Below are 24,267 nucleotides of genomic sequence, written 5' to 3' on the forward strand. Positions count from 1 at the left end.
CACAGAATCATTGAAATGTGAAACTTTCTGCTTTGAAGACACAAAATTTGCAGCTTGGAACCTTATTTTTTTCCCCAGGCAACTTTTGGAGAGATGGTGAAATAGAACCCTTACTACAGTTTTTGGCTCCTACCAAAAACTTATAATTTGAAAGTTCCTAAGAACTCCCAAGAGACACAGAGCTAATTCAATCACAGGATACAATGGTTGCCTTTCATGTCCTCAGTGTCTCTGACATAAGGCAAAAATTAGCCTGGATAAACATACAAGATTTTTATCTGGAGAAATAAACTTGAAACTGTGAAGCACAAGAACAAGAGCGTAGAAAGAACAAGGCTCACACTCAGCCTCCGCCCACTGTAGGTGCCTACAAAAGTTGTCACTATAACTTCAGGACTCAGAAGAGCTCCTATCAGGGTTCAGCTCCTTGTGCAGCCCATGGAGGAGGTGGGTCCATGCTTTCGGAGCCTTTGGAGACCCTTACTCCACACATCTATGGCACAGAAATCTGGAGAGACCACAAAAGGTAGGGGATGTGTGTCCCTGCCAAGCCACATTGGTGAAGGATTTGGATTCCTGCACAAGCCTAAGGGCTCAAAATGCCTAAAATAGGATCTGGTTGTAGAGTATGACAAACTGGGCCCATAGCATAAACATTTCTCACGTGAGGTAATACTTGATTCTCTAGGTCAGTGGACTAAAGATACGTGGTTTAAATATTTGTGGCTGCAGGTGGAAAATGTGGCCACCGTGGATTCAGTAAGACAAAGTGAAAATTATCACAAGGGAATGGTGTGACGTACAGCAGCTTTAATCTATTGTGCCTGTGATAGACCTTTCTTTGTTCAACTGAAGTAAAACACTAATGTGGCAGCATACACAGATAGGGCATAACATGAGATTGAAAACTGCTCTCCTGCTCAGCCCTGTGAGACAGACTGAGGTTGTGTTTACAGTAGCAAACCACGCAGTGCCAGGGCCGTTCTCTGGCAATGCTGGTGTGGTCTGGCCAAGCCATGCTATTAAACTGTCTTGGCCTCCAAAATATCCTGTAGAAAAAGGCTGCAGACTCATGCTAGTTTTCATGTTGTGCTTGGGAAACGTTACGGGATTTATCAGTAAAAGCAACTCAGCGCCACTGCCCTTGCTAGGGCATCAGTATAGATGTACCCTGAGATACCGACTACTCAAGGGACACTTTCCATGTTTCTCTTTCTTTTTTATATCCAAGCCCCTCATGCTCTAGAGGGCATGTAGTAATCAAGGTTACTTGAGAGGGCTAGTAATTAAGATCACTAACTGTGTTGGTTCCTTGGACTTTTAAAAAATTACAGAAATAAAGCAGGGATTTTTCAAAGAAAGTCAGACTGCAACGGCCTGGTTCCCTTGTGCTGCTATTTCTATAGCTCTGAGTGCTGGAGAATGGCAAGGAGGAAGGAGGCAATGATCCATTGCCCAGCAGCTTTCAGGAGCCCAGAGGGCATGTGAAATGTTCCAGCAGACCATGGCATCCCGTCCCATTTACCAGGCAACATCCATGGCTCATTGCTCTTCCTGCCCGTGTCTGACACGGCAATGTCAACCAAGGCTGCTCAGGGTCATTGGCACATTTACAGCAGCATGAGACCTGCAGTGAAACATCAGAGCCTTTTCTGTGTCGGGCAGAGTATTTCATGCCGAACGCACTAACAAGCCCAGGGCCCGCTGCTCGCTGCACGCCGGCGTAGCTGCATCACTCCCTGATGAGCTGCAGGTTGTGGAACCACAGCCCAGCCCTCGGAGGGGTGTGATTCTCCTGAGCATCGCCATCAGGGCATGCGGCGTGACTTTGGGTAAGAGCTGGGAACCACTTTTGCTTTGCCCTTTGGAGCCAGGAAAGCATCTGCAGCTGAGCATGTGGTGAGGCTAGAGGCCCCCGCTAACAGGTAAATGATCAGCTTCAGCGAGGCCCCGTTATTCCTGCACTGCCCGTTCCTGAAGGGATTTTTTCCACAATGAAGTTCAGGGAAGTTTTGTTCTCACTGTGGAAACCCTAAGCTGCTCATCTTGGTATCAGTGAGAATTCAGCCTGTCCCGAAAAAGGGACAGCCTTCTGAGTGAAGGACCAGCTCTGTTGGCCAGTGTCTTCTGAACGTTAGGGGTTCTTGGAAGAGGGACGGCTTTGAAGACCCCAGCATAACTTCATAAAGCATTTTCTTCCCTTTGTTTCCTTACTGTATCTTCTACCACAGCTGAGGCACTACGTATTTTCCAAAGGTAACCCCTCAAAAGAAAACTCCTAGAGAGTTCCCACCCTATTAACAGCTGGCACTCGCCATCCCTCCTCCTGCAATGTGTTGATATGGGGAATGGAATTTTCTAATTTGAGAAAAACATGGCAAAAATACCCAGGTTTGGGGAGGGAGAGAGAACACCTGAGGTTCCTCTTGATTTTCCCCTTTTCTTCCCACTACATCCAGAAAAAAAAAAAAAAATACAATTTTTTTAACATCAGAATGTATTCACTCCCCTAACAAGTGAGAATTATGGAAGTCTTCCTTAATGACAATGGTGAAAAATAGTGGCTCTGCAAACCCCACACATTAAGGAATTGAACATTTCCATGTACTCATAATGACCTTTAAAAAACTTGCTTGCATTTTGAGAGGTGATAATGGGAATTTATTGACCAGCACTGCTAGATGTGTGTGTGCATAAAAGCACACACACACACAAGCTATATTGCTATATTGTTGTTTTGCTGAGCATCTGTTTGTCTGGGCTTGTTTGTATAATTCTCACACTTGAAGCTCCAAGGGAATGAGAACAATATAAAATGCTCACACTCTTATCCCCCAAGTGCAGAGGGAGATCACTGGGAACCCAAAAGGATCCTGTCTCAAGTAAAACAGAAGTCACTGTAACATTAGAGGTGGAATAAATGACAAAAAGGTCTGCTTTGTGCTTAACCCTTTCCACCCATTTCCGTGTCCTGTTCTAACCGCAGCAAGTGTTATGAGCTCTGAAACATTGGTTTGTGGTTTGTTTACTCCAGGATGTGGGCACTAAGTTGTGTTGCTGTTGGTCTTTTGTCTTTGCATGTGTTGTGCTTTCTAAAAGCAATGATAAGATCAAAGAATAGATCTGTACCACCCTGAAGGATCTTCTCACACTAAGGCACCGCTGACTTCACTTCGTAGCACAAATTGACTACTGCTGCATCTCCACCTAGTTACTCAGTATGTTCTTTCTATTTGAAGCTGGAGGTCTCAGCTCCAGTGCTAAATGAAATGAGCAGAAGTCCATCCATTCAAAGCATCTGGAATCTAACCCTTTGCTCTGCACTCCTGGCCCTCCCATTGCTCTCAGATATCCACCCCTGTAGCAGTGAGGTCTCCTTCAAATTAGTCAATGTTTTTTCTCCTCACAATCTTGTTATCAGCAGCCTCATTCTTGGCTATTCTCTGTGCCACCTCCAAAAACTTGCACTTGCTTGCTAAAATGCTGGCCTCTGGCCTCACAGTGCTTTGTTTTGTGTGTTAGTTTATTCCCATTTGATTTTGCAAGCATCCCTTACAGGCTACCCAAACTACTGCCATCTAAGGCATCCACCTTGCCCCCAGCACTGATTTAATCACCCCAGCTCAGTAAGGCTCTGTAAAACCTATCCCATCCTAAAATGAAGTATAGTCTCTACTTTTCTAGGAGGTGCACTATTGTACACCAGCTGCCACCCCGTCTACCAGCCACCGTACTGCTCCAGGTCCTGCCTTATACAATGCTGTCCTGGTGTTAATAAACTCCTGTCACAAGTGTCTCAGCACTTTTCTCATGATAACTCCTATCTCCTCCTTCCTCCAGAGACCTTTGAGGATACCTACTTCTCCTCAGGGTTTACTTCAGCTGGTTGGAAGCACAGGCCCTCTTCCCCCAGCTAATGATTTTTTCTCCATTGTGCTGCAATTATAATACAATAATGAACAGACACATGTGATTTGAAGGAATCCATATCACGTGCTTTTAATAGAGCACAGATGTTCATGTTGGCAGCTCTTATTGTTCGACATGTTCCCCTATAGTTGCTTGTTTTTGCTTTTGTTTTTTCTCACACCATTCCTGATTTGGTAAACAGCAAAGAACAACTTGTCTGTCATACATCGGTGACCACACAGCTCCATGGGGCCACCGTATCAATCCACGGAGTCAGCCATTCTGAATGGAGTTGGTGATTACATGAGCAAGCAAGTGAATAAGTGGAAACAATACTTCTCCTCTGGGACTACACAGCCCTAACATTGCCATGACTGGCAAGGCCAGCATGCAATCAGTGCTGATCTTTAGCTTAGACCTTCAGTAAGATAGTTAAATAAACATAATGACATCATTTCATGACATCATTACTTTCCTCTACATTTGCATCAGCTTGCCTGCCTTTACAGGAAAACATATATATTCACCGCTCCTCCGACTTAATTGACACCAGAGAAGTGCCACACACACTACTTTCAACATTCAGCACTCAAGGGCATGAACAACATTCCCATAACCCATGAGGTACCCACCCAGAACAGATTCTGTCATCCTACAAGTAAAGACAGCTAAATAAACAGAAAGGTCAGTTTTAGTGCGTAAAAGCTTGGAATAAAAATCACAGTATTGCTTCTGGGGGGAGGATGAAGCAAAAGTTTTACAGTACCTTGTGCAATGGGGCTTCAGGGCCGATTGAAAACACTGCACGCTATGGTAATACAGTACTGGTGCCAAGAGACTGAAGTTTTAGTGTCACCTTTTCCCATCTCCCCAAAACCCTCCTAATATCAACAGCGATGTCACTGCTCCCAGGGTTATTTCAGCGTTGATTGGAAAGGCTCTGCAGAAAAAAGAGTAACCCTGGAAACTGGAAGTGCATTGTGTAAGGTGGACTAATGCACAGAACTGAGCATGGCAGAAGGAAACCGAGAGGCATTCAGCATTGTTTATGGACTGCAGGACAGTATATACAATCATAGACCTAAGACCAGCATCTGTTGAGGCAAACAGATTTGCTCTGTGAAGCAAAAGAGAGGAAAACATTGTACTTATGTGATAGAAGAGGTTTCATCTACAATATCTCCCTGGAGATCAATTTATATCCAACTCTGTTCTACTGCTCCGGCAGCAACAAATGCAGAAGATATCTGTATATTTACAAGAAGTACTGAAAACTGTCGTATTTGTTGGAAAGGAGGGGCAGAGGGTAAGGGAGAAAGTGTCATAGTTTACAGCCATGTGTTTTCAAATAGAGGCTAATGTATGCATACCGGCACTCACTTTCACACACCAGTGCCAAAATACTGATTAACTGCAAAGTTATCTTTGTAGTGACACTACACACGGAGCAAGGCCTGTAAAATCAGGGACTAAAATGACATACTTTGGGCCATCGGTGTCCTAAGTTGGAAATATGTTGTGACTCCCGCCTCACTCCTACCAAAGGTGGCTTTGCGGAGTCCCTAATCCAGGATTCAGATTCCTGCTTTGCTTGACTTCACACACCAAGTTCTAGGCACATCTGTAAACCTTGCCATCTCAAGGCTTTTGTGTGACAACATCTGGGAATCAATTTACAGGATTTTAATTCAAAGGGTTGAGTTGTGCGTATGAACTAGCACTCCGTGTCTGATCACTGGGTTAGCTGCAGTGCTGCAGTCCCCTCCCAAAACCCGCAGACATCATCTATACGAGCCCTGTCAACAATTTATGCACATTTTAAAAGCATCAAAGTGTTTTTCCCCATTTCTCCAAGAAAAAGAGCCTTTCCTAAACATAAACAAACACACAGAGAGACACAGACATGTCTTTGCATGATTTTAGTAAAAACATGCTTTTCTTATTAAACTCTGTTATCCTTTGATCATAAGCATCTTCTTTCCCAGGAAATCTGTGACTAAGCACATGTAAATACTCATCTTGGGGATCTGCTCTTGTGGCACTTGTGGCCACCCCCAGAACTTCTCACTGGGTCTGTGTGTACATTGCCCCATACTCACATGTGTAACACATTCTCCCTCCGTTCAGCTTCCCTGTCCATTCATCTGCTTGCCAAGTACACTGGCTGATCAACTCATTATCAATGGAAATGGGGCTGGGGTCCAAACCTGTCTATGGTAGAAGCTCACAACGTCTCTGTTGACTGTGGTGGAGTCCACCCCACTTCCACCACTTCAGCAGAAACATCCTAACTCCTATATCAGGTGGTTGTGGACTCTGTTTGCTTTAGTCCCGTGGTTTATTGAGAGCTTTCGATCCCACTTAACTTCGGCACAGACTAACAGTACTCCATCGTCACTAGACACACCCATTATACATTGCAGCGAGTGCATGTGCTGCTCTCTCTTTGCTTCCTCCACAAGGCAGGTTCACATACATAGGAATTGTTCCAGTGTGGGGTTTCAGTGGAAGAAACATATTGCTGGCAAGCCCTGTGCCAGCATTTTCCCAGGGCTGCAGCTTCCCCAGCAAGGCTGCCTGCTGCACATTCGGAGCCTGGCTCCGTGTTTCACCCCCAGCCCCTGGCACTGCAGCCAGCCCAAGCAGCCTGTGGCTCCAGCCTGCTCTGGCATCAGCCAGTCCCACCTTGGTATGAGGCAAAGCCTTACCAAGAAAGCTGAGCTCATGTTTCCAAGAAGCAAAGAGAAAGGGAGAAGTTTGAGTGGAGCTTTGCCATTGTCTGTTGTTTCTCCCAAGCTAGCAGTAAACTTGGGTTGTTTATTGGATCCCAAACTTTCTTCGCATGTACACAGGAAAACAGATGCTTCCCATGCCCGTGTCCCGGGCTCGAGCCAGGCTCCCTCGGCAAAACCCACAGGTAGGGTACACAGCAGGGACAGCAGAGATACCGCTTCCTGCCTCTGGCCACTCTGAGCCTGCGATACCACATTATCTATCCCGTGCACTTCTTCACCCCCTTGCCAGGGGCTCGCAGCTTGTGGCTTGCCTTTCCTGTGCGGTGGGAACAGCTGCCGCCTGCGCTCACAAACAGGGAGCAGAGGCCAGGCCTTGCAAGCTCTGTGGCTCAAACAATGTGCATGGGGCACGGATGACAAAGCTGGGAAGAAAGCCAGGTCTCCCTGAGCCTGAGCAGGTGGGTGCCCTGACTGCTGGGTTACCTTTCATCTCCCAGCATTAAAGGCCTGGCACAGTCCATCCACAGTCCTCTCTTCAGTAAGCCTCAGGTGCAGCCCTCCATTTGATTCTATTATGCCAGCAGCAAATTAAGTTTCAGACTCTTACAATAAGTTAGAGAGGTGAAGGGGAAATAGAGCACGAACTCATGTGCCTGGACACATGCTTATCTTAACTGTGGGGCTCCAGGAAGGCCACCTATCGTGGTCTCTCCCTTCTTCCTCTGGCACAGGGCTGCCGGTCGCTGCCGTGCCAGAGATGTGATATATTGCAGCTGAGGGTGCCCTTCCGTGGAGGGTCCTTCAGCTTTCTGCCTGAAGAAAGTCCCCATAAGTGACACAGGTTGCCTAAGTACATTATACACTCGCTGTTTCCCCTCTTGTGACATTTCTTTACATAAGCAGATGAATAGCAAAACGTCAGCATCCATTACTAATTCTGTTATTTATAGCGGGCTGCTACAGATGGAGACGGCAGCACCATTCTATCTTTAGGGCGTAGCGCCTGCCTGTCCATACAGACAATTGGTAATTAGCACAAGAACAATTTGTTTATCTATTCTCAAACTTAAACAAATAGGAGAGCCATTTATCTGTCAAAATTTAAGTCCCTTCCATTGCTGGATTTTCAGGTTAACTGCTTAATGAGCAGAGCTCAGTGCTTCAGGCATGTAGGTAAAGACAAAAGTGTCTTATAAAACACTTCCCATCAAAGCAAATGAAATATGCAATAAAAACAATGGGTTATGTACTGTTGGGATGGCATTGAGATCACTAGGATCAGGAACACAGGACAAGATGAAGCTCATGGTGATGTCAAGCCTAGACATAGAAATGGACCAAACAGTACATAGGGAAGGCGTGGTGTGAATATCTGGACAGACCTGGTTGCTGTCCTGCCATGTGCACTTCCTAGCAGCCTCTGCAACCCAGATCTCAGCTGATCTCTACAAGTGAATCCTTGCTTGAGCATGAAACTGAGGAGCAGAAGGGAGAAAGGATACTAGCAGCTCTCCAAGTAAAATCCCACATGTGCACTGAGATGTACTTGCATGGCTCAGATGGCAGAACCCTGCCCAATGTAAACATCACATGAGCCAAGGGAGAAGACATGACATAATTTTTTCTATTTTTATTGCTGATCCCAACCCTTCTTTGTTCTCTTTTATTCCCTACACCCACCCCTGAAATTAGAGGAGAAAGGGCGCTTTATGAATAGATGGACTTTGTGAGTTGTACCCAAGAGTTGGCCCCTGTTCCCCCTCGCCTTCCCCCACCACTACTGATGGGAGGGGAATGGGAGCTGCCAAGGGACTGCTCACACTCATGCTAAAGGCCAAAGCAGTCTGCGTGGAAAAAGAAACAACCCTCGTCTTTCTTAGAATTCAAATGTTTTCAGCATCTGAATGTGTTCACATATTCAGGCTTGCAGGTGTAGCTTTTTACGTGCATATGAGTCTATGCACATCCCCACGTACACAGTGGGGAAAAAAAAAAAAAAAAAGAAAGAAAAAAAAAAAAGGTTTAGAAGTTACTGCTATTAGGCAGTAGAAGTGGGTCAGATCTGAGGAATTCTGCCTGGCCTCTATTTCCGACCGTATGGGTCCCAGTGAAGAGCTACTAGCTAACTGTCCTGCCACCTGGACAGTCCTTATTGGACCTGTTTATCTTCCCATTGGCATCCCGGCAGGGCATGAAAGCTACTAAATGAAAGTAAACTATTTCAGATACAATGGCTGGAAATGAATACTAATGAGGAGTTCCTTCTTCTGTCTTTCAGGTCACAACTCCGAATTTCCCGGTAGTGGTCAAGCTGGGACATGCTCATGCTGGAATGGGGAAGGTAAGTAAAAGGAAAAATACATACACTTCAGGAAAGAGATGCCTATGAGGTACAGCATCCCTGCGATCGTACCCTGCGTGTGGCCGGCCGGTGAAGGGGTTAGACGTCCTCCCGGCCTATCTGGGTGGCTCTGGCTGTTCCTGGGGGAGAAGAGGCCTGCTGCTGCGGCCCTGCACCCAGAGCCAGGCAGCCATGTCAGCTTGGAGGCTGCCAGGCTGCAGGAGGGGGGTCGTGAAGAGCGGGGGAAAGCTGTCTGGGCTGAAGTCATTAGGCTAGTCTTTTATACATTTTCTTCTCTCCCGAAAGTGGTGATGTTGTTTATTCAAGCACCTGCAATGCACAGCTACACCCCATAGCTCTCACAATGAGGCGCGGCAGCGCTGGTCCTTCTGCGTGCATGATGATGACCTTATTCAACAAAGTGGGAGCCCTTCAGTTATTTTTTTTCCTCCTTGCTAGGAAGAACAAGACTTTACAAAGCAGAGTGGCTGGTCGCCTGCCAAGGAATCCTGAAAAACAGCTCACTCCCCAGAAGGACCTGTTTGTTTTTCCCAGGCTCGCTGGGATCTTTATTCCCCCAGTGAATTACCAGCCCCTGCTTCTGGGGGTGTCTGGGCTCCCTTTTCAGTGAGGCTTCGCCAGCATGTCCCTGCTGTGCTTTTACCTCTTTTCCTTGCGTATACCTCTTTAAAAAACACCCTCTATCTGTCTAAAGCATGATTTGTTCAGAATTAGGGAATTCTGCTGTATCATCTCTGAATCCAGATGGGTGGTATTTGAACTTTGTGACTGACACCCCTGTCACAGCACTTCCCTAGAGCAGACCGGACTTCTGCTTGCCTCACACTCTTTGCCTGAAAATTATACATAGGTACACCAGACCTAAGCTGGGTACAGCTTGTTTGCTTGTGCTCCATAAACAGAAATTCTTTCTGGCTTCCTGAACTGCACACAGAAGCTCTCATGATCATTCTTGCTTTGGTTGCAATGCTCCCCTGTCTAGATGGTAGCTGACAGAGAGGAAGTGGGCTCAGATCCCTGGGCAAGCGGTGGAGGTGGCTTTCAGAACCAAAGAACATGCATTTAAATAAGCAGATTTTTTTTTTTTTTTTTTTCTAAAATATTGGTGTTCGGTATGCTAAACAGGCAGGGGGGTCATTGAATGAGACTACATGCAGACAGCTTAGAGCTGCGTGCAGGGCGAGCTGCTGAACATGTCCCCAAGAAGGATTTCATTAGCAAAATCCACAGGACAAACCAGGAGGAAGAAGCTTCTCCCTGATGAAGGGTTTCAAGTTCCCTGAGGCCCCGGTGGGTACCTTAGTCCTACTGCAATCCTGGACCTCTTTGACTGCTCTGCAATTTCATCTGTAATGTAGGGATGGCTTCATGTGTCTCTCATGTGCAACAAAGACACTTGGGTGGCTACAGAATTGAGGGAAGAATCAAAGGGAAGTGCCCCAACCTAAACAGCATTTCCAGACAAAACTGTCCCCAGAATATTTAACTGGTGTCTTCTGCACAAGACAGCAGATCTTTTTCCACCTCTCACTTTCTCTCCCATTTTATTCTCTAATGATGTTGATTTTTGCTGTCACAAGTTACAGGGAAAGAGGGTTTCAATTCAGACTCAGTGTACAATTGTATGCAATGGTACAAGGGGGTTACGTAGGAAGTCATTCCAGATGCAGATAGGCTGACAGCCAGGGTCCTAGAAGAAAGAACTGGTCTGAGGCCAAGTTTACTTTAATCCATTATGAAATTAGGGACTACTAGGAAAGTCTGGATGTGGATTTGGGCACAGAGTTTCAACACTGCTCTGTTCAATAAATGGGGAAGGTACAGGAAGGAAGGGCTGTTGACCTTACAATTTAGGTTTGGGCCTTCTTCCAGTCACAAGCAGTCTGAGGGAAAGCTGAGACTCATTAAATTAGTCTTCTTGAAGTCCCACTTCATTTCATTCAATTGAAAAAAAAAAAGAGAGAGAGAGAAGAGAGGAGGTGAAAATAAAATAAAGAATAAGTTGGTATAAAAAGCAAGTAACAGGAATTTGTTTTATTTTTAAGACAATAGAGTTCAAGACAAGGTGGAGCTGATGGAAAGAAAGCACAGGAAATAATAGGAGAAATACAGATAAGCAGAACTATGGGTTTTCAAGAAAAACACCACCTTTACAAAAAAAAAAAAAAGGGAAAGGAAAAAAAATGGAAAGAAAAAGAAAGAAAGAAAGAAAGAAAGAAAGAAAGAAAGAAAGAAAGAAAGAAAGAAAGAAAGAAAGAAAGAAAGAAAGAAAGAAGAGAGAAAGAGAGAAAGAGAGAAAGAAAGAAAGAAAGAAAGAAAGAAAGAAAGAAAGAAAGAAAGAAAAAGACAATTATCAAATGTCCTTTTAAGAAACTCAGAAGAAGAACATTTCCAGGAGACATTATGGTGGTTTTAACCATTACAACATAAAAGCAATAATCAATGACAATGAGGAGATTACAGAGAGCTAAAGGATTTCTTTGCATTGGTCTTCAGAAGTAGAGATGACAAGAAAATAGCAGGTCTTTAGTCCTAAATATACATAATAAGAAAAGAGAGAGGTTTGCTTTCGGTTTGGATGAGTGTAAAAAGGTAAGCATTAATAGAGCACCTACATCAGGTCATGTTTTGTATAGAAGCAGTGATTGAAGAAACAAAGGATAAAATAACCAACCTATTAGCCAAAGTACACATGGGAGTATTAAAAATAGTACTTACTGCAGCAAACGATGCCAAGATAGAGAGCTATGTACCTGTACCTGTAATGGGTGCTTCAAAGGATTCAGATTACAATCTCATTACCAGGAGAAATTGTCAAAGAAGTACTTACATTTTTCTTTTTATTAACGATAAAATCACATGTAATGGGAGGCACCAAGACTTAGAAGAATGAGCAAAGACTGGAAGTCCAGACACTGTTATTCTTTACTTGTGCTGAGGTAGTGGCCAGAAGCCAGACAAACTCTTGACAAAGAAAAGGCCTCTTCCCCAGCAAGCTCCACCATTGACTTGCAGGCAGATTTGTGTCATTTCACAGTTCTTCATCTTCTCTGTGTTACGGAACAGAGTGCTATAATGATTACTGCTAATTCATGTTCATAAGGCTCTTGGCGCTCTCAGAAGTGCTGAGTGTTTCTTATTTTGTAATAATGGCTAGAAAGAGCATAATTATAATAGTCAGACTATCATTTTCACATATCTTTGTTTTCACAACATTTTCACTAAATTCTCTCACCATGTTTTTTAATGAAAGGGTTGAACAGAGAATCCTCAAACCTAAAATAAAAAATAACTGTATTAGGACTTGTAAGAAACAGGCTCTGCTGATTGTCTTTAGCTTGGAAGAGGACCAGTCAAGGTCAGAACCAAGAAGGGTGGCAGTAGTGACAGTACCAGTAGTGACAGAAAAGCTCTTGCCATGTGATGCATGTATGTTAGGTGCAGGTTGGAGATGAATAAAACCACAATAAAAGGCATCCTTTGAACTTCCTGTTGAGAAATCCAGAAACAACAGCCACTGTGTTGACTTGAACAGAGACACCAGGAATAGTCTTCACCAAGAGAGACAAAGGGCCCCCAGACAATCTACTCATCTAAAATCAGGACATATGCCCCTCAGCCCCTCTCATGACCATTATTACCCCCTACCAAATTTTGAAGTCACCTCATAGCTCATTGGCACTGGAAGACATAACTAGTGCTCTGTGCTGCTAGTCCAATACCCTATCAATACACATACAATATCAGAAATATTACTTAGACAATGGAGTCAGCAGAGAAAGGCCTTTTTCTTCTCCAGGAAAATCACAGATGGACATTGAGAGGAGAGGTCCTTCCTCACAAAGCACTGAACTGTTGTTCACCCAGCAAGTCACAAGAGGTTAAGACATTTTTAAGCATTGTGCAGTTTGAGCCTATTTACCCCAGATGTGGTTGGGGGTGTTTGTTGAATAGGGCGTGCGCTACAGTGAGAAAGGAATAACACTTCTTCCTGACTCCAGATCTCATAATGCCAGAGCCCATTGCAAGAAATAAAGCTCTTAGTGTGTTAATATCTGACATTTGTGCGCTAACATGACCCTAAAGTGCCCTAGGAACAGAGCCCAGCACTGCAAATTCACTCAAAGAGTCTCTTCACCTCTTCCTGATCAGATCATGAGAAAGAAACAACTGCCAGATCTGCAAAGAGAGGAAAAACTGTTTCTATTCATGTGGCTTTATATATATTTATATAAATTTAATAAATAGATATATGTTTTTTTGCTACTCTTGCTTTATTTTTAGACCTCTCTAATTAGGCCAGTTTAAGAGTCACCTCTTCTCCATGCCTGCCCCATAATTATGAAAACACCTCCCCAGTACAAATCCTGGCTCAGATGAATTTATTACATTGTAGAAGAAAAACTTGTTGTTCATAATAATGTGGTCAGAGTTATTTTCTCTTTTACTGGATGGGAAAGACTTTTTTTTTTCTTTTTTTTTTCCTGGTATAAATATAGCACAAACTAAACAGAGCCACTATGTAATGTAAAAATACCACAAGCTTTTTATCAGGAAGGACAGCTCATCACCTTGTCTCTCTCGGGACTGGAAATAGAATGTTCTAAAAGTAAGAGCTTTGAAAACCCAGTGCACTGAAGAGGAAAGGAAGGGGAAAGGGCTGCCTTGGTTTGTCAAGGAACAAATATTTTCATTTACAGAGGACAAATAATGACTTGACATGTAACTTTCAGAACAGAGCAGCCCAATCACTGCATTCCCACTGACTCATGAGTGAGGAGGTACCACCCGTCTTGAAAATAGCAAGAGCATCCTCATTTCTTGCACAGCAGCCTGGAACTTTTTGCTGGACACAGAAAACGGTGACTGATCCAGGGTACCAGGGACCAAAGCTGCCAAGACCTGTGGCTGAGAGTAGCTGTTCATTGGGAAATTAATCAGGATTATAAAGCGGAATGCATTAAAGGCAGCATGACATTTGGAGGACTTCAGTCTGAAATAATCAGGAAGCGCAGACTCAGTTGTGTATTTATTATGTTGAGGTGGGTCAGAGGATTAGTCACGTTCAGTTAGGCCTAAACCAGATGTGTGTCAACTGGATCAGGTATCTTCTGAGAAGGAGAGAGAACTTTAACTTGGGGTAGAGGGAAGGAGAGACTGAGGAAGCCCTCTGTGCAGAGCTGTTCCTCAAGTCCCAGTGTCCCCAAATAGCAAAGTCACTTCAGAAAAGCTAAGTGCAGTTTGAGATGGACGAAAAATCCCAAGCTCTGTGTGGCCAGGCCAGCTCCTCTGGAGGAAAGCGCTCAGAGTGTGTATTTTCACAAGCCTACCAAGGCTCACTTAAACACCACAGAGCCAAGCCCAGCCTTGGCTCAGCCTTGGACGTTTACTTTGCAGCTGAACCTGTCTCTAAACCCAGTTTGGACACAGAAACTGCTTCTGCAAGCCATCTCCCGGGTGGTGTGGGATTAACCTTTGAGGCCGAGTTAACTCTGGATGACACTCTGAGAGGCAACACAAGGGCAGCCCTAGCAAACTACTGTAATTATGCCACTTTGGATGACTTCCTGGTGTGCAGGAAGGTGTGGTGTGTATATGAGGCAGTGGATTTGGGGACTACAAGACAGAGAAAGCAGAAGTTTCTGCCCAGTTCCGCTCAGGGGCAGTAAGATCAATGCCTCTTGGGAAAGCTGAGGATGGGAATGGTCACAGTATCAGCTTCCGAGGTGCCACCACTGGGCAAAGGGTCGGTCACATCTGTGTGAGCATGTCCCCAAGGATCCAGGTCCCTCTGCTGCAGCCACAGGGAGCGTGCCGGGCACTGCTGGCACCTGGGTGAGAGAAGAGAGCCAGAGGGAAGCAGCGACTCTCCCGAGGAGCTTTCTTGCTCAGAAAAGGCATTTGTCAACATGCTGGCCCAAGCTCTTCACAACAGGTCACTAAAACTCTACAGCAAACAGCAGCTGATGGCCCCAGAATGAGCCTATTGCTGCTCAAACAGCCAGCACAGCTAAGCAAACAGGCCGGCGGGGCAAGGGCTCTATTTGCCCTCGCTGTTTGCACTCCTCTATGCAGCTAATGGGATATTGCATTTATCCTAAGAAGGATGCAAAAAGGAGAGAGAGAGACAAAATAGCTTCCTATTGATTCCTTTCCAACTTCTTTCTTTTCCCACTTGCATGTTTTTTTGGCCAACCTGCCATTTTAGAAGACAGATTTATCCCTTATTAGCTAAATTGGTAACTGTTTGCTCTGTAATGATTTTTAACAGTCGTGTCCTAAATAATGCCCTCTGGTGTCATGCTACTTACACCCTGCCTTTGGTTATCTCTTTTTTTCTCTCCTGTTAGGAGAATGGAGATTTTATTGACATGTAAAATGGTTACAAGGCAGGAGGAAATGAATTATAAAAAATGTAAAAGTAGAAAGCTAATAAAATGGTGGACTTGATAGATAAGACAGGAAAATAAATCTAATTTGACTGTAACTGGAGTGCTTCCTGTTTATGAAGTAATAACCGTATCCTGGACTAAGCCAGCATTAACCCAGGACACAGTTGTTATTTTGTCAAATTTGGCTGGCTCTCACAATTAACAAGAGGCAGCTCAGATTTCAGCTTTGGTGTGGTGATTATTTTGATGCCTGGTGGGAAATAGGGCCTTGGCCTCCCAGAAGGGGACCTGGCGAGGTGCTTTCTCTAAGAAGTCCACGGGAAGGGCTGTGGCAAGGGCTGGGGAAGACAGCAAAGCTGTTTCCAGAGGATGGCGCAGCAGTGTAGCACCAGGGGAGTCAGCTGCTGCGTTCTTCATTTCTTACTTCGCGTCCTAGTTACCCAACCAAAAATCCTCCAGCCCATGGGAGAACACGTGTTTCATGTCCCTGTGGGGAGAGAGGAGGAAGGAAAGCGCCCTTCCTTCCTGTAGCACGCCACTTCTTTGAGGAAAAAACCCATTTACGAGAAGAGCATACAAGTCCCTTCTAGCAGTATGATCTAACTCCGGTCTGCGAGGGGCAGCGGCATCCATTCTTCTGCCCCCGGACCGACGCTCTCGGGCTGGGAACGCAAATGCCTCGGCCGGGGCCCAGAGACATCTGTTGCACAAGCGCAGCAGCACTTTGTTTCAGATCCCACAGAGGTCCTCGTTCCAAGTAGGTCATTACGTAATGGCTTTTGTCTTTCCCCATCGCTAGCAGGGTCTGGGAGAGTGTGTCGTAACGCCCTGCAGTCCCTCCTGCCGTCATCTCCGCAGGGTGGGACGCTCCCGCTTGATGTCACCCTGCCCGGTGCTGCTCTTATCTCTGCAGCAAAAACACCTGGCACTTGCCCAGCCTGCGCTTCTCCCCCCAAGATTTTGTGAGCCGTGCCCAGGTTTGGGGCTCCCCTGCCATGGGGTGCTCCCCGTAAGACACAGGGGACATCAGCTCATCTAGGAGCAAGGCTGCTCTCCTGCGTGATGTACAAAGGTTGCCTTTACATTTCCCCTTTGGGTTTGTTAGTTATTTTTATTTTTTTCCCCACCCACACACATGCCTGGAGTCCCCCTCTGCTCCTTTTCTCTGATGGCCCTGAATAGTAAGAGCCCAACCCTCACCACAGCAAAAGGGTGGAGGATGAGGGGCATTCCGCATTCAGCAAGGGGAGACCAGGCATTTTTTCTTTTTACTCAGGCATCTAGAAATGGTTACAGGTCAAATTAGCTGCATTTTTCACCTTTCCCACAACCTGTGCAGGTCTCAAGAGCTTCTCTGCACCAGGATGTGGCTGCATTTGGCTTCTGTTGCGGCTGAAGCTCACACAAAGCCATCTGAACAGTAAAACAGATTAGCAACAAACCTGCCCTCTGTTCTCTAGTGGAGATGGCTCCTGCCCTCTCATGGTTGCAGGAAGATATGTAAAACCACTTGCTTGTTCTTCACAGAGAAACACCAAATACCATGGCACGCATTTCCTTCAGCCGGCTCCACGCAGTCTGGCATCTCTCTCCTTTAACACACACACACTGACACAACTGCGGAGCGCTTCTGGGGCAGAGCCCATCTGGCTGCTACAGGCGAGCAGACACTTAGCAAAGCGGGGCTGCCATCCCCAACTGTGATCTCGAGATGTTACCAAACTACAAAGAATAGGTGATAGTAAAGAAAGGCACTCACTTGTTCACCCTTTCACAGAGCGCTGGTCCTTTTTCTGCCAACCAACCCACCCTGCCTGCGTCCCTTTCTGAGGAACATCAGGGTTTCCTTATGTACCAAGCAGATTTTGCCAGTAGACCAAACGCTGTGGTTGATGGTACAGATGTGGTGATGTTGTCCATCATGTTCTCATTACCAGCCTGTTCAGTGTTTCCCTCCCAAATCAATTAGCTTTCATAGAGATTTAATCACATCATTAGAGCTTCTACTGTTTAGGTCCTTCCTTCCTTTTTTTTTTTTCTTTTTTTTTTTTTTTTTGGATAAGGTTCAAAGCATTTCTCATAAATGAACCCAAATCAGTGAAAAGCAAGCTTCTCAGAAAATCTCCAGCTCGTAGGTTATTGCCCTCATCTCCAAGTGTGACTCAAGCCCAACGCCCAACCAGCTGTCCATGGCATCCTGCTCACACACAGATCCCCCCAAGAATCACGGGCTCCCCCAGAGACAGCCTCTTCCTTCAGAGCTTGCTTCCAGCCAGGAGACCTGCACTCCTCCTCAAGGACAATCTGGATGGGAATGTGAAATGCCAGGGAACGGAAGCCTAGAAGTGGCAGACAACCAGCTCGCTCGTTGATTTCCTGGCCACCCAAAATGCTCTGTTTTCATCCATCCTGACATGGGAAATAGCAGTTTCAATGTCTGAATGAAGTAATGCCCCTTAAGAGATGAAATATTTTTTTGAAGCATCATAAAAGCAATGAGCATTAGCAAAAGCCATCTGGTCAAAGTTCTAGCTGCCTGCTGGGTGCCAGGTTTGCCAGGGCTTGTGCATGAGGAAGTAGAAAGGGGTTCATTTGCTCTGGGCTAGGTTTGTTCGGGAACCTCTCTCTCATGCAATCCCTGCTCTGTTCTCAGCTCTGGGTGTTTAAACAGACATTGTATGACACAGTCACAGAAATGGCTTCCACTCACAAAGTATTCCTGTCCTCTTTGCACTTGTCATGTTTTTGCTGGGTTTTTGGCAATCAAGGTGAAAGTTGAGAACCAGCACGACTTCCGGGACATGGCGAGCATCGTAGCCATGGCAAGAACCTACGCCACCTCTGAGCCATTCATCGACTCCAAGTATGACATCCGAATCCAGAAAATCGGCAACAATTACAAGGCTTACATGTGAGTGCATGGCTATGCCAGGGTGAGACGTGGGCAGGGGTGGGGGGACACATTGCTGTGGATGCAACTCATTCAGTGTCTGCTCTGGGCAGAGTAGGAGGCTGACTTAATTCCCTTGAAAAATAGCCCTGCTGTTCATCTCCCCCCTCTGAACCCAGATCCCTCTTCCACTGATCATCCTCATTACTCACTGTCAGCTCGTTGTTTTGGAAGATAAATCTCCCTCTACCTGTTGCTGAGCTTCAGTTAGTTCCTACTATAAAACCGCTCTGTGCTGTCACCTACCACCCCACCCCCCCTTGTGACAAGGCTCACCTTACCCAGCAGTTTAGCAAAATCCTCCAGCTCTCAGTGCCCTCTTGTGGGAACGGAGCCCACCACCCCTGCCAGGGGAGGCAATAATAAGGAGGGGTGTCCCAACAGCCTCAGGGAGATGAGAAGTTTGGAAGAGATGGTTGTAACTCACAGAGTCCTACAGTGTCCAACCCACAGCAACACTGTCTTCTCCCCAGCCAGAGGTCACGGCACCGCGCTTACACAGGGGCATGAGGAGCATGCAGCACCACGTACAGGTGGCCTCTGCTTGGCCAGCATGCAGGGTTTCCAGGGGCATTTTGTATGCTTGCTCCCTGAAGCATACATAGGAGGGGAAGGTGAAGGAGAGGTATTTCTGCAGGTGGCCCAGTGCTCCTCCCTGCTCCGCAAGGTAGTGAGAGAGGCAGGACAAGGGCAACCCTCAGCACTGGTGTGTTTAAAAATATAAAAAATTGCTCAGCCAGACTTCAGTAGTCGTCAAGCTCAATTAAAGATGAAACCACATGGCTCAATAAAACACCTGTTTCTTCTTACTGCAAACCAGTAGACAAAGCTAAGCCAAATAGCACAGCTTCTCCAGGAATACCACTCCTTATCCAGCCACAAAATGCTGGACAAGTAGACAGCCCTGGCAGTACATTCTTCACGTCTCCAGATAACATTTCATATGTTACCTAAGACCTGCAACACCTTGAGTTTTGGATCCATGTTTACCAACCCCCAGGCCATATAGCTCTGGCACAAACGTCGTTACATAAGATAATCAAATGTACCTGATCACATATTTTTCGGTTCTAGTTGCCTGGCCGGATTCCTGACACAGAGGTATTTAAGTAAACTAGATAATGACTGAGCTGCATTCTTCATGGGAAGGACTTCTGGAACACTAGGCTACTTCATGTGAACCCAATGAGAGAAAAATTGTTTTAAACCTGATCGGGTCAACAACAACTCAAACTGGCCAAAGGAAGGAAGGTTTAAAATGTCCATTAAAATTCCCTGTTCCTGCCAACCTATCCAGCCTTGGCTCCAGAGCCTGCTCCCACACTGCCTCTACGTGAAACAAAGGCTCAGTTAGGCTGATCATATCCTCTCCCTGTTTATTATTCGCACTCACCACACTCTCATCCAGACAGGGATCAGAAATAATACCAGATGATTGAGAAAAGAAAGCAGTCACACTAAAAGCTAATCCCATTTGGGAATATAGCTGTACAAACAATTGTTTGCTAAATGAAGTATGTTTTCACACAAAAAACAGCCATGAACGGGAAACACCTTAATGAGAAATTAAGCTTATTAGCAAAGAAAACAAACAGCAAAATTCACCAAGTGACCTGCTAACCCAGAGTATTTACTTATATTGAGAGAGCCGTTTATGGAAGCGAGCCTGGGGATTGGCGTAGCCGGTTTGATCGTGGGCTGCTCCTTCTGTACTAGTGTCAGACAGAAGAAAAGGTTCTTCCTATGATATTCATGAGTTCCTATTATGTCAGAGGGCAGAGGTAAAAGCACCCAAAATATCAGGGCTCTCACTGGTGTCTCACATAGAAGACTCAAATTCATTAGTCATGCTAGCAAATCTCAGCCTTAAAGCAATTACAGCGTGCGTCAGACTAAGTGAATTGCTTTGATCTGTGAGCCATGGAATCTACCCAGGATTTCTATACCTTCACCCACACATATAGACTTTAAAAAACCCTTCCTTCTGAGAACAGACTGTATACCAACATTTCTGCAGAATATGTTTATTTAGCACGCATCTGCCCGAGGGAGGATGCTGCAGGGTGACTCATGCATTCCTCTCCGCCCCAGATGTTCAATGCACTTCCTTCCAGCCCATGACCCAAGGCTTGAGTTCAGTTTCCCATTGACTTCAGTGCAGTGACTCCAGATTTACACTGCTAACAAACACCTACTTAGCCCATGCCTTGGGCCAGTTACAAAACAGCAGATAAGTAGCATGTGATACATGCCTAAAATTCCACCAAATGTATGGGACCAACATTGTAATACTGGTGAAGAGAAAACATGAATACTACTCATGTGGCTGAAGAAATTGTGGGAGAAATTATATACCCCCACCCTCCCGCTTCTCAAGTCAGGGTAAAGGGTTCATTTCCAGTTAAGACTTCGAATTTCCTTGTAAAACTGTATTGCTGTGGTTTGGTTTTCTCACAGATGGTTCAACTGCTTACGTTTGGTATGCCAGGTACATTTTCTGAACACTGATATTCAATCATCTTGTTACTAATCAGACTCCAGGAGTTTTCATCAGTGCTAATGGGATTCTAGCTGCCACCTGCCACTATGGTGGCATCGATATGGTAATAAAGCATTGGTCTTCCCATTATAGAACTGAAAAACGCAATCCTAAGAATCACATATCAAAAGAAAAAGAGATTTGAACACCCTTCTTACATGGTATCAAGGACTCATAACAACCAAACCTCAAGGAGGGTTGCATGCTTTTGCTTGGAAAGTAGGGCAGGAAGGTGGATGTTGGATGAAGGTAACAAAAGGCAAGAGTCAACTATATGAAAACACAATTATTCAAAACAGTAATTAGGCTCCTTTGGCCCTCCTCCCACTCCTTTAAATATGGGTTACAAAGACTATTTATATTTCACAGCAACTATACATACCACTTAAGAAGAGATATCAGAAAAAGGACACCAGCTGTCCTTCACCAGAATAAAAGGAAACCCTGTGTATCAACTATAATGATCCAGGTTTACAGTCAAGCAGGACATCAGTATTATGACTGTTCCACACAGTCTTACAAGTTCAAAGTATCATTTATACATCATGCTGAAAAGGTGACAGAAGTGGTAGGGAGGGTTTCAAAACCTCCTGTTGAAAAATCTCTGCTTTAATATCCTCCAACATAGAGATTCTCCCTGGATGTATGCCGTCAGCTTGTTGACTTTTCTTAGATTGTACACAGTGCCAGGATTATCTGGACAGTGTTGTCAAAGCAAGCTGTCCAAAGTCTGCCCTGTGCCTAGGGTCAAGGAAAGGAAATTTTTCATCCCTTAATGGATGATGGTGAAACTCAAGATCTGCCAGCAACAGTAACATTTTGGGGAAATTAATCATCAGTTGTAGCTAATGAGACTCCAACCATTTTGCAATTGTAAATTCTCCAAGTCCAAACATAGTAAGCCACAGTAAGATCAATGCAAATTCAGTGGAAAAGAGGATATAAGCATATTTCCTAAGATACCTGTACAACTGAAGTCAAAGTTAGGGAGACCTGAGTGTTATAACTGACATTTGTGGAACTGCTTAGTCAGATGTTTGCACAGAGCATTGCTCGGCCACAGACGGGGGATGATACGATTGCAGAACACAAGGGTGATTATCCCAGAGACCTTCTACCAACATTTCAGCTCTCCTAGGCCAGATATATAAAGAAAGAAAGTACTCACAGAGCTTGATGTGTACTCAAGATTCCTTGGAGGTTTCCCTGCCTAACTCCTCACTCAGCCTTTCATGAATTTGAACAACCTATCCTGTATGGAGTGTTGTTGAGGCAGGATTTGGAAAGATTTCTATGAGGAAGTACCTCACCTCATCCCCTCCTGTACAAGCACTGAGTCAAGAATGAGGACTACAGTATGAGGGAGGATGGGGCAGGGATGTATTTTCATGTTCATGGTTATGTTTTTGGTTTGTTTTCCTAGGAGGACGTCTATCTCTGGAAACTGGAAGGCAAACACAGGTTCTGCAATGCTGGAACAGATTGCAATGACAGAGAGGTAAGGAAGAGGGTTTCAAGACAGTACTAGCTATTCTTGGGTTAGAAGGGAGGAATTGTATTTTAAACTTCAGTTCATTGATAGAACTGGTAAGTGAGGTCTCCCGGGAGGCCGGATAAAGGAGTTTAAAAGACCAAATATTTCCTTAAAAAAATACTAAGGGCACAAAGGCAAACTGTCCTGTTTTGGAGAACAGACTGGAAGTACAGCTATGGAGCAACATTGCTAAATCATTAGATCTTTAGTGAATTTAGCCACAGGAAACAAGACCAGCATACTAAGGTCAAGCACACAAGCACAAACATGTAGGGATAAAATCAGAAAGGTCACAGTGCAAAATAAGAAGTAACAAGAAGTTATTCTAAGTACATTACTAATGAGAGGCACACACAGAAAAAGTGTTTTTCTGCTGCTCAACAGAGAGAAAAATCTGTCAGCTGAAGTGTTGAAAGCACTAGTCTTCCAAAAGTGGACACAATTTTAACTAAGGTCTCACTGCTGAACAGGGGAGAAGGAATTGCCTCATGCATCTTTCAAATGGTACTTCCATATATTCAAATCACTGTGATATTTGCTAATATTGCAAGTGTGTGGTATTGATGACTCATGGTAACAGGCTTTGCTGCATATCCCAACCCCTTTTCTACAGAACCACTAACAAATCACTTGTTCTCCATCCTGTTTTTTAAGTAGATTATTCATAGATTTATAGAATCTATGAATATAAAATTAAATATAATTAATTATATAAATATAAAATAGAAATATAAGAAATATATGGGTAAAAATTATGAATAAATATAAAATAGAAATTAATTCTATAGAATTAATAGTACATGTGTACTCACTCATCTCTAGTGAACCTAAGATATTTTTCAGACTGTATCTCCAACTCCCAATGACCTTAGTATCATGGTTAATTCTGACTCTGTCCAGGTTTGGGCACCACATTTGAAGGAATATAGCAATTGAGTTAAAGAGGTCACAGGATAATAAAGGAAATGCTCAGAGGAGAAAAGAGAGCCTATAAGAAAACTATGCAACAATTGCTTATGAAGTTTTTTACCTTTTCCAGTTGCAGATCACTGACATTTTTTTTCAGTAGAGGTGTGCACTCTTGCATAATGAATGTATGTCTACAGTGCAGAGGTTCACTTTCCTTCATTAGCTTTCAAAGAGCTGGAAGAAGTTGTCCACAAGCTGAACACTGCTGCATCCCAAAGATGAAAACATTTAGAGCACAAAGTCTTTGAATATAGGAAAGGCTGCTAATAGGGCATTACCCACACTTTATATTGCTAGTACAAAGCTATAAGAAATAATAGGTTTAAACTATAGTAGAAAAGGTTCATTTGGGTATAGGAAATATTTCTTAACAGTAAAGATAACACAGAACAGAAATGGATTGTCTGGAGGTGAAGGGGAATTTGTGTCCTCTTTCAGACTAGAGAAATGCCTCCTCTTCTGGGTACATGCGTTGTGCAGGTGATCATAGAAGGTCCCTTCTGCAACTTTTGTTCTGTGAGATGGGGAAACCAAGCCAAGCACCTAATCTGATGCTGTAGGTGACTCTGCAAGATGCTAATATGACTATGGGAACTGGATATTATTATTATATATCCTGGTTGTTTAGAACACAGAGTAAGCCAGAGAGAAGGGCAGACAATCCCCATTTGCAGTGTTGCAGGATTAAAGTCCAGATTTCTGCTAACCTACCGAGCTGAATTTTGAAGCTTCTGTTTATAGAGTAGTTCCCCAATTCACCGTACTAGCCCTATCTAGCCACAAATGCAGCAAAAACCATTGAAATCTGTGAGTCATCGGTGCATGCAACAAGGCAGGAGTTTTGCTGAGAAGCAAACTGTAGTTTTGTAGTAGTACC

General features: G+C 44.5%; 1 protein-coding gene and 1 long non-coding RNA gene across 2 annotated transcripts in view; one reads left to right on the forward strand and one right to left on the reverse strand.

Annotated features, from left to right (window-relative positions):
* Nucleotides 1-24,267, forward strand: part of SYN3 (synapsin III) — a 199,969-nt gene that overhangs the window by 155,911 nt on the left and 19,791 nt on the right. Inside the window, exons 7-9 of the mRNA XM_035340631.1 lie at nt 8,923-8,985; nt 18,167-18,309; nt 22,311-22,385. Of these exons, the coding sequence (XP_035196522.1) occupies nt 8,923-8,985; nt 18,167-18,309; nt 22,311-22,385 (281 nt within the window). The remainder of the gene's footprint in view (nt 1-8,922; nt 8,986-18,166; nt 18,310-22,310; nt 22,386-24,267) is intronic.
* Nucleotides 12,397-21,579, reverse strand: LOC118174905. Its single transcript, XR_004754801.1, has 3 exons — nt 21,568-21,579; nt 13,081-13,086; nt 12,397-12,532 (listed from the first exon to the last, which is right to left on the reverse strand). It is a non-coding gene; the product is annotated as an uncharacterized LOC118174905 (long non-coding RNA).

The sequence above is a fragment of the Oxyura jamaicensis genome, chromosome 1 (genome assembly GCF_011077185.1).
Source record: "Oxyura jamaicensis isolate SHBP4307 breed ruddy duck chromosome 1, BPBGC_Ojam_1.0, whole genome shotgun sequence".
Taxonomy (NCBI): domain Eukaryota; kingdom Metazoa; phylum Chordata; class Aves; order Anseriformes; family Anatidae; genus Oxyura; species Oxyura jamaicensis.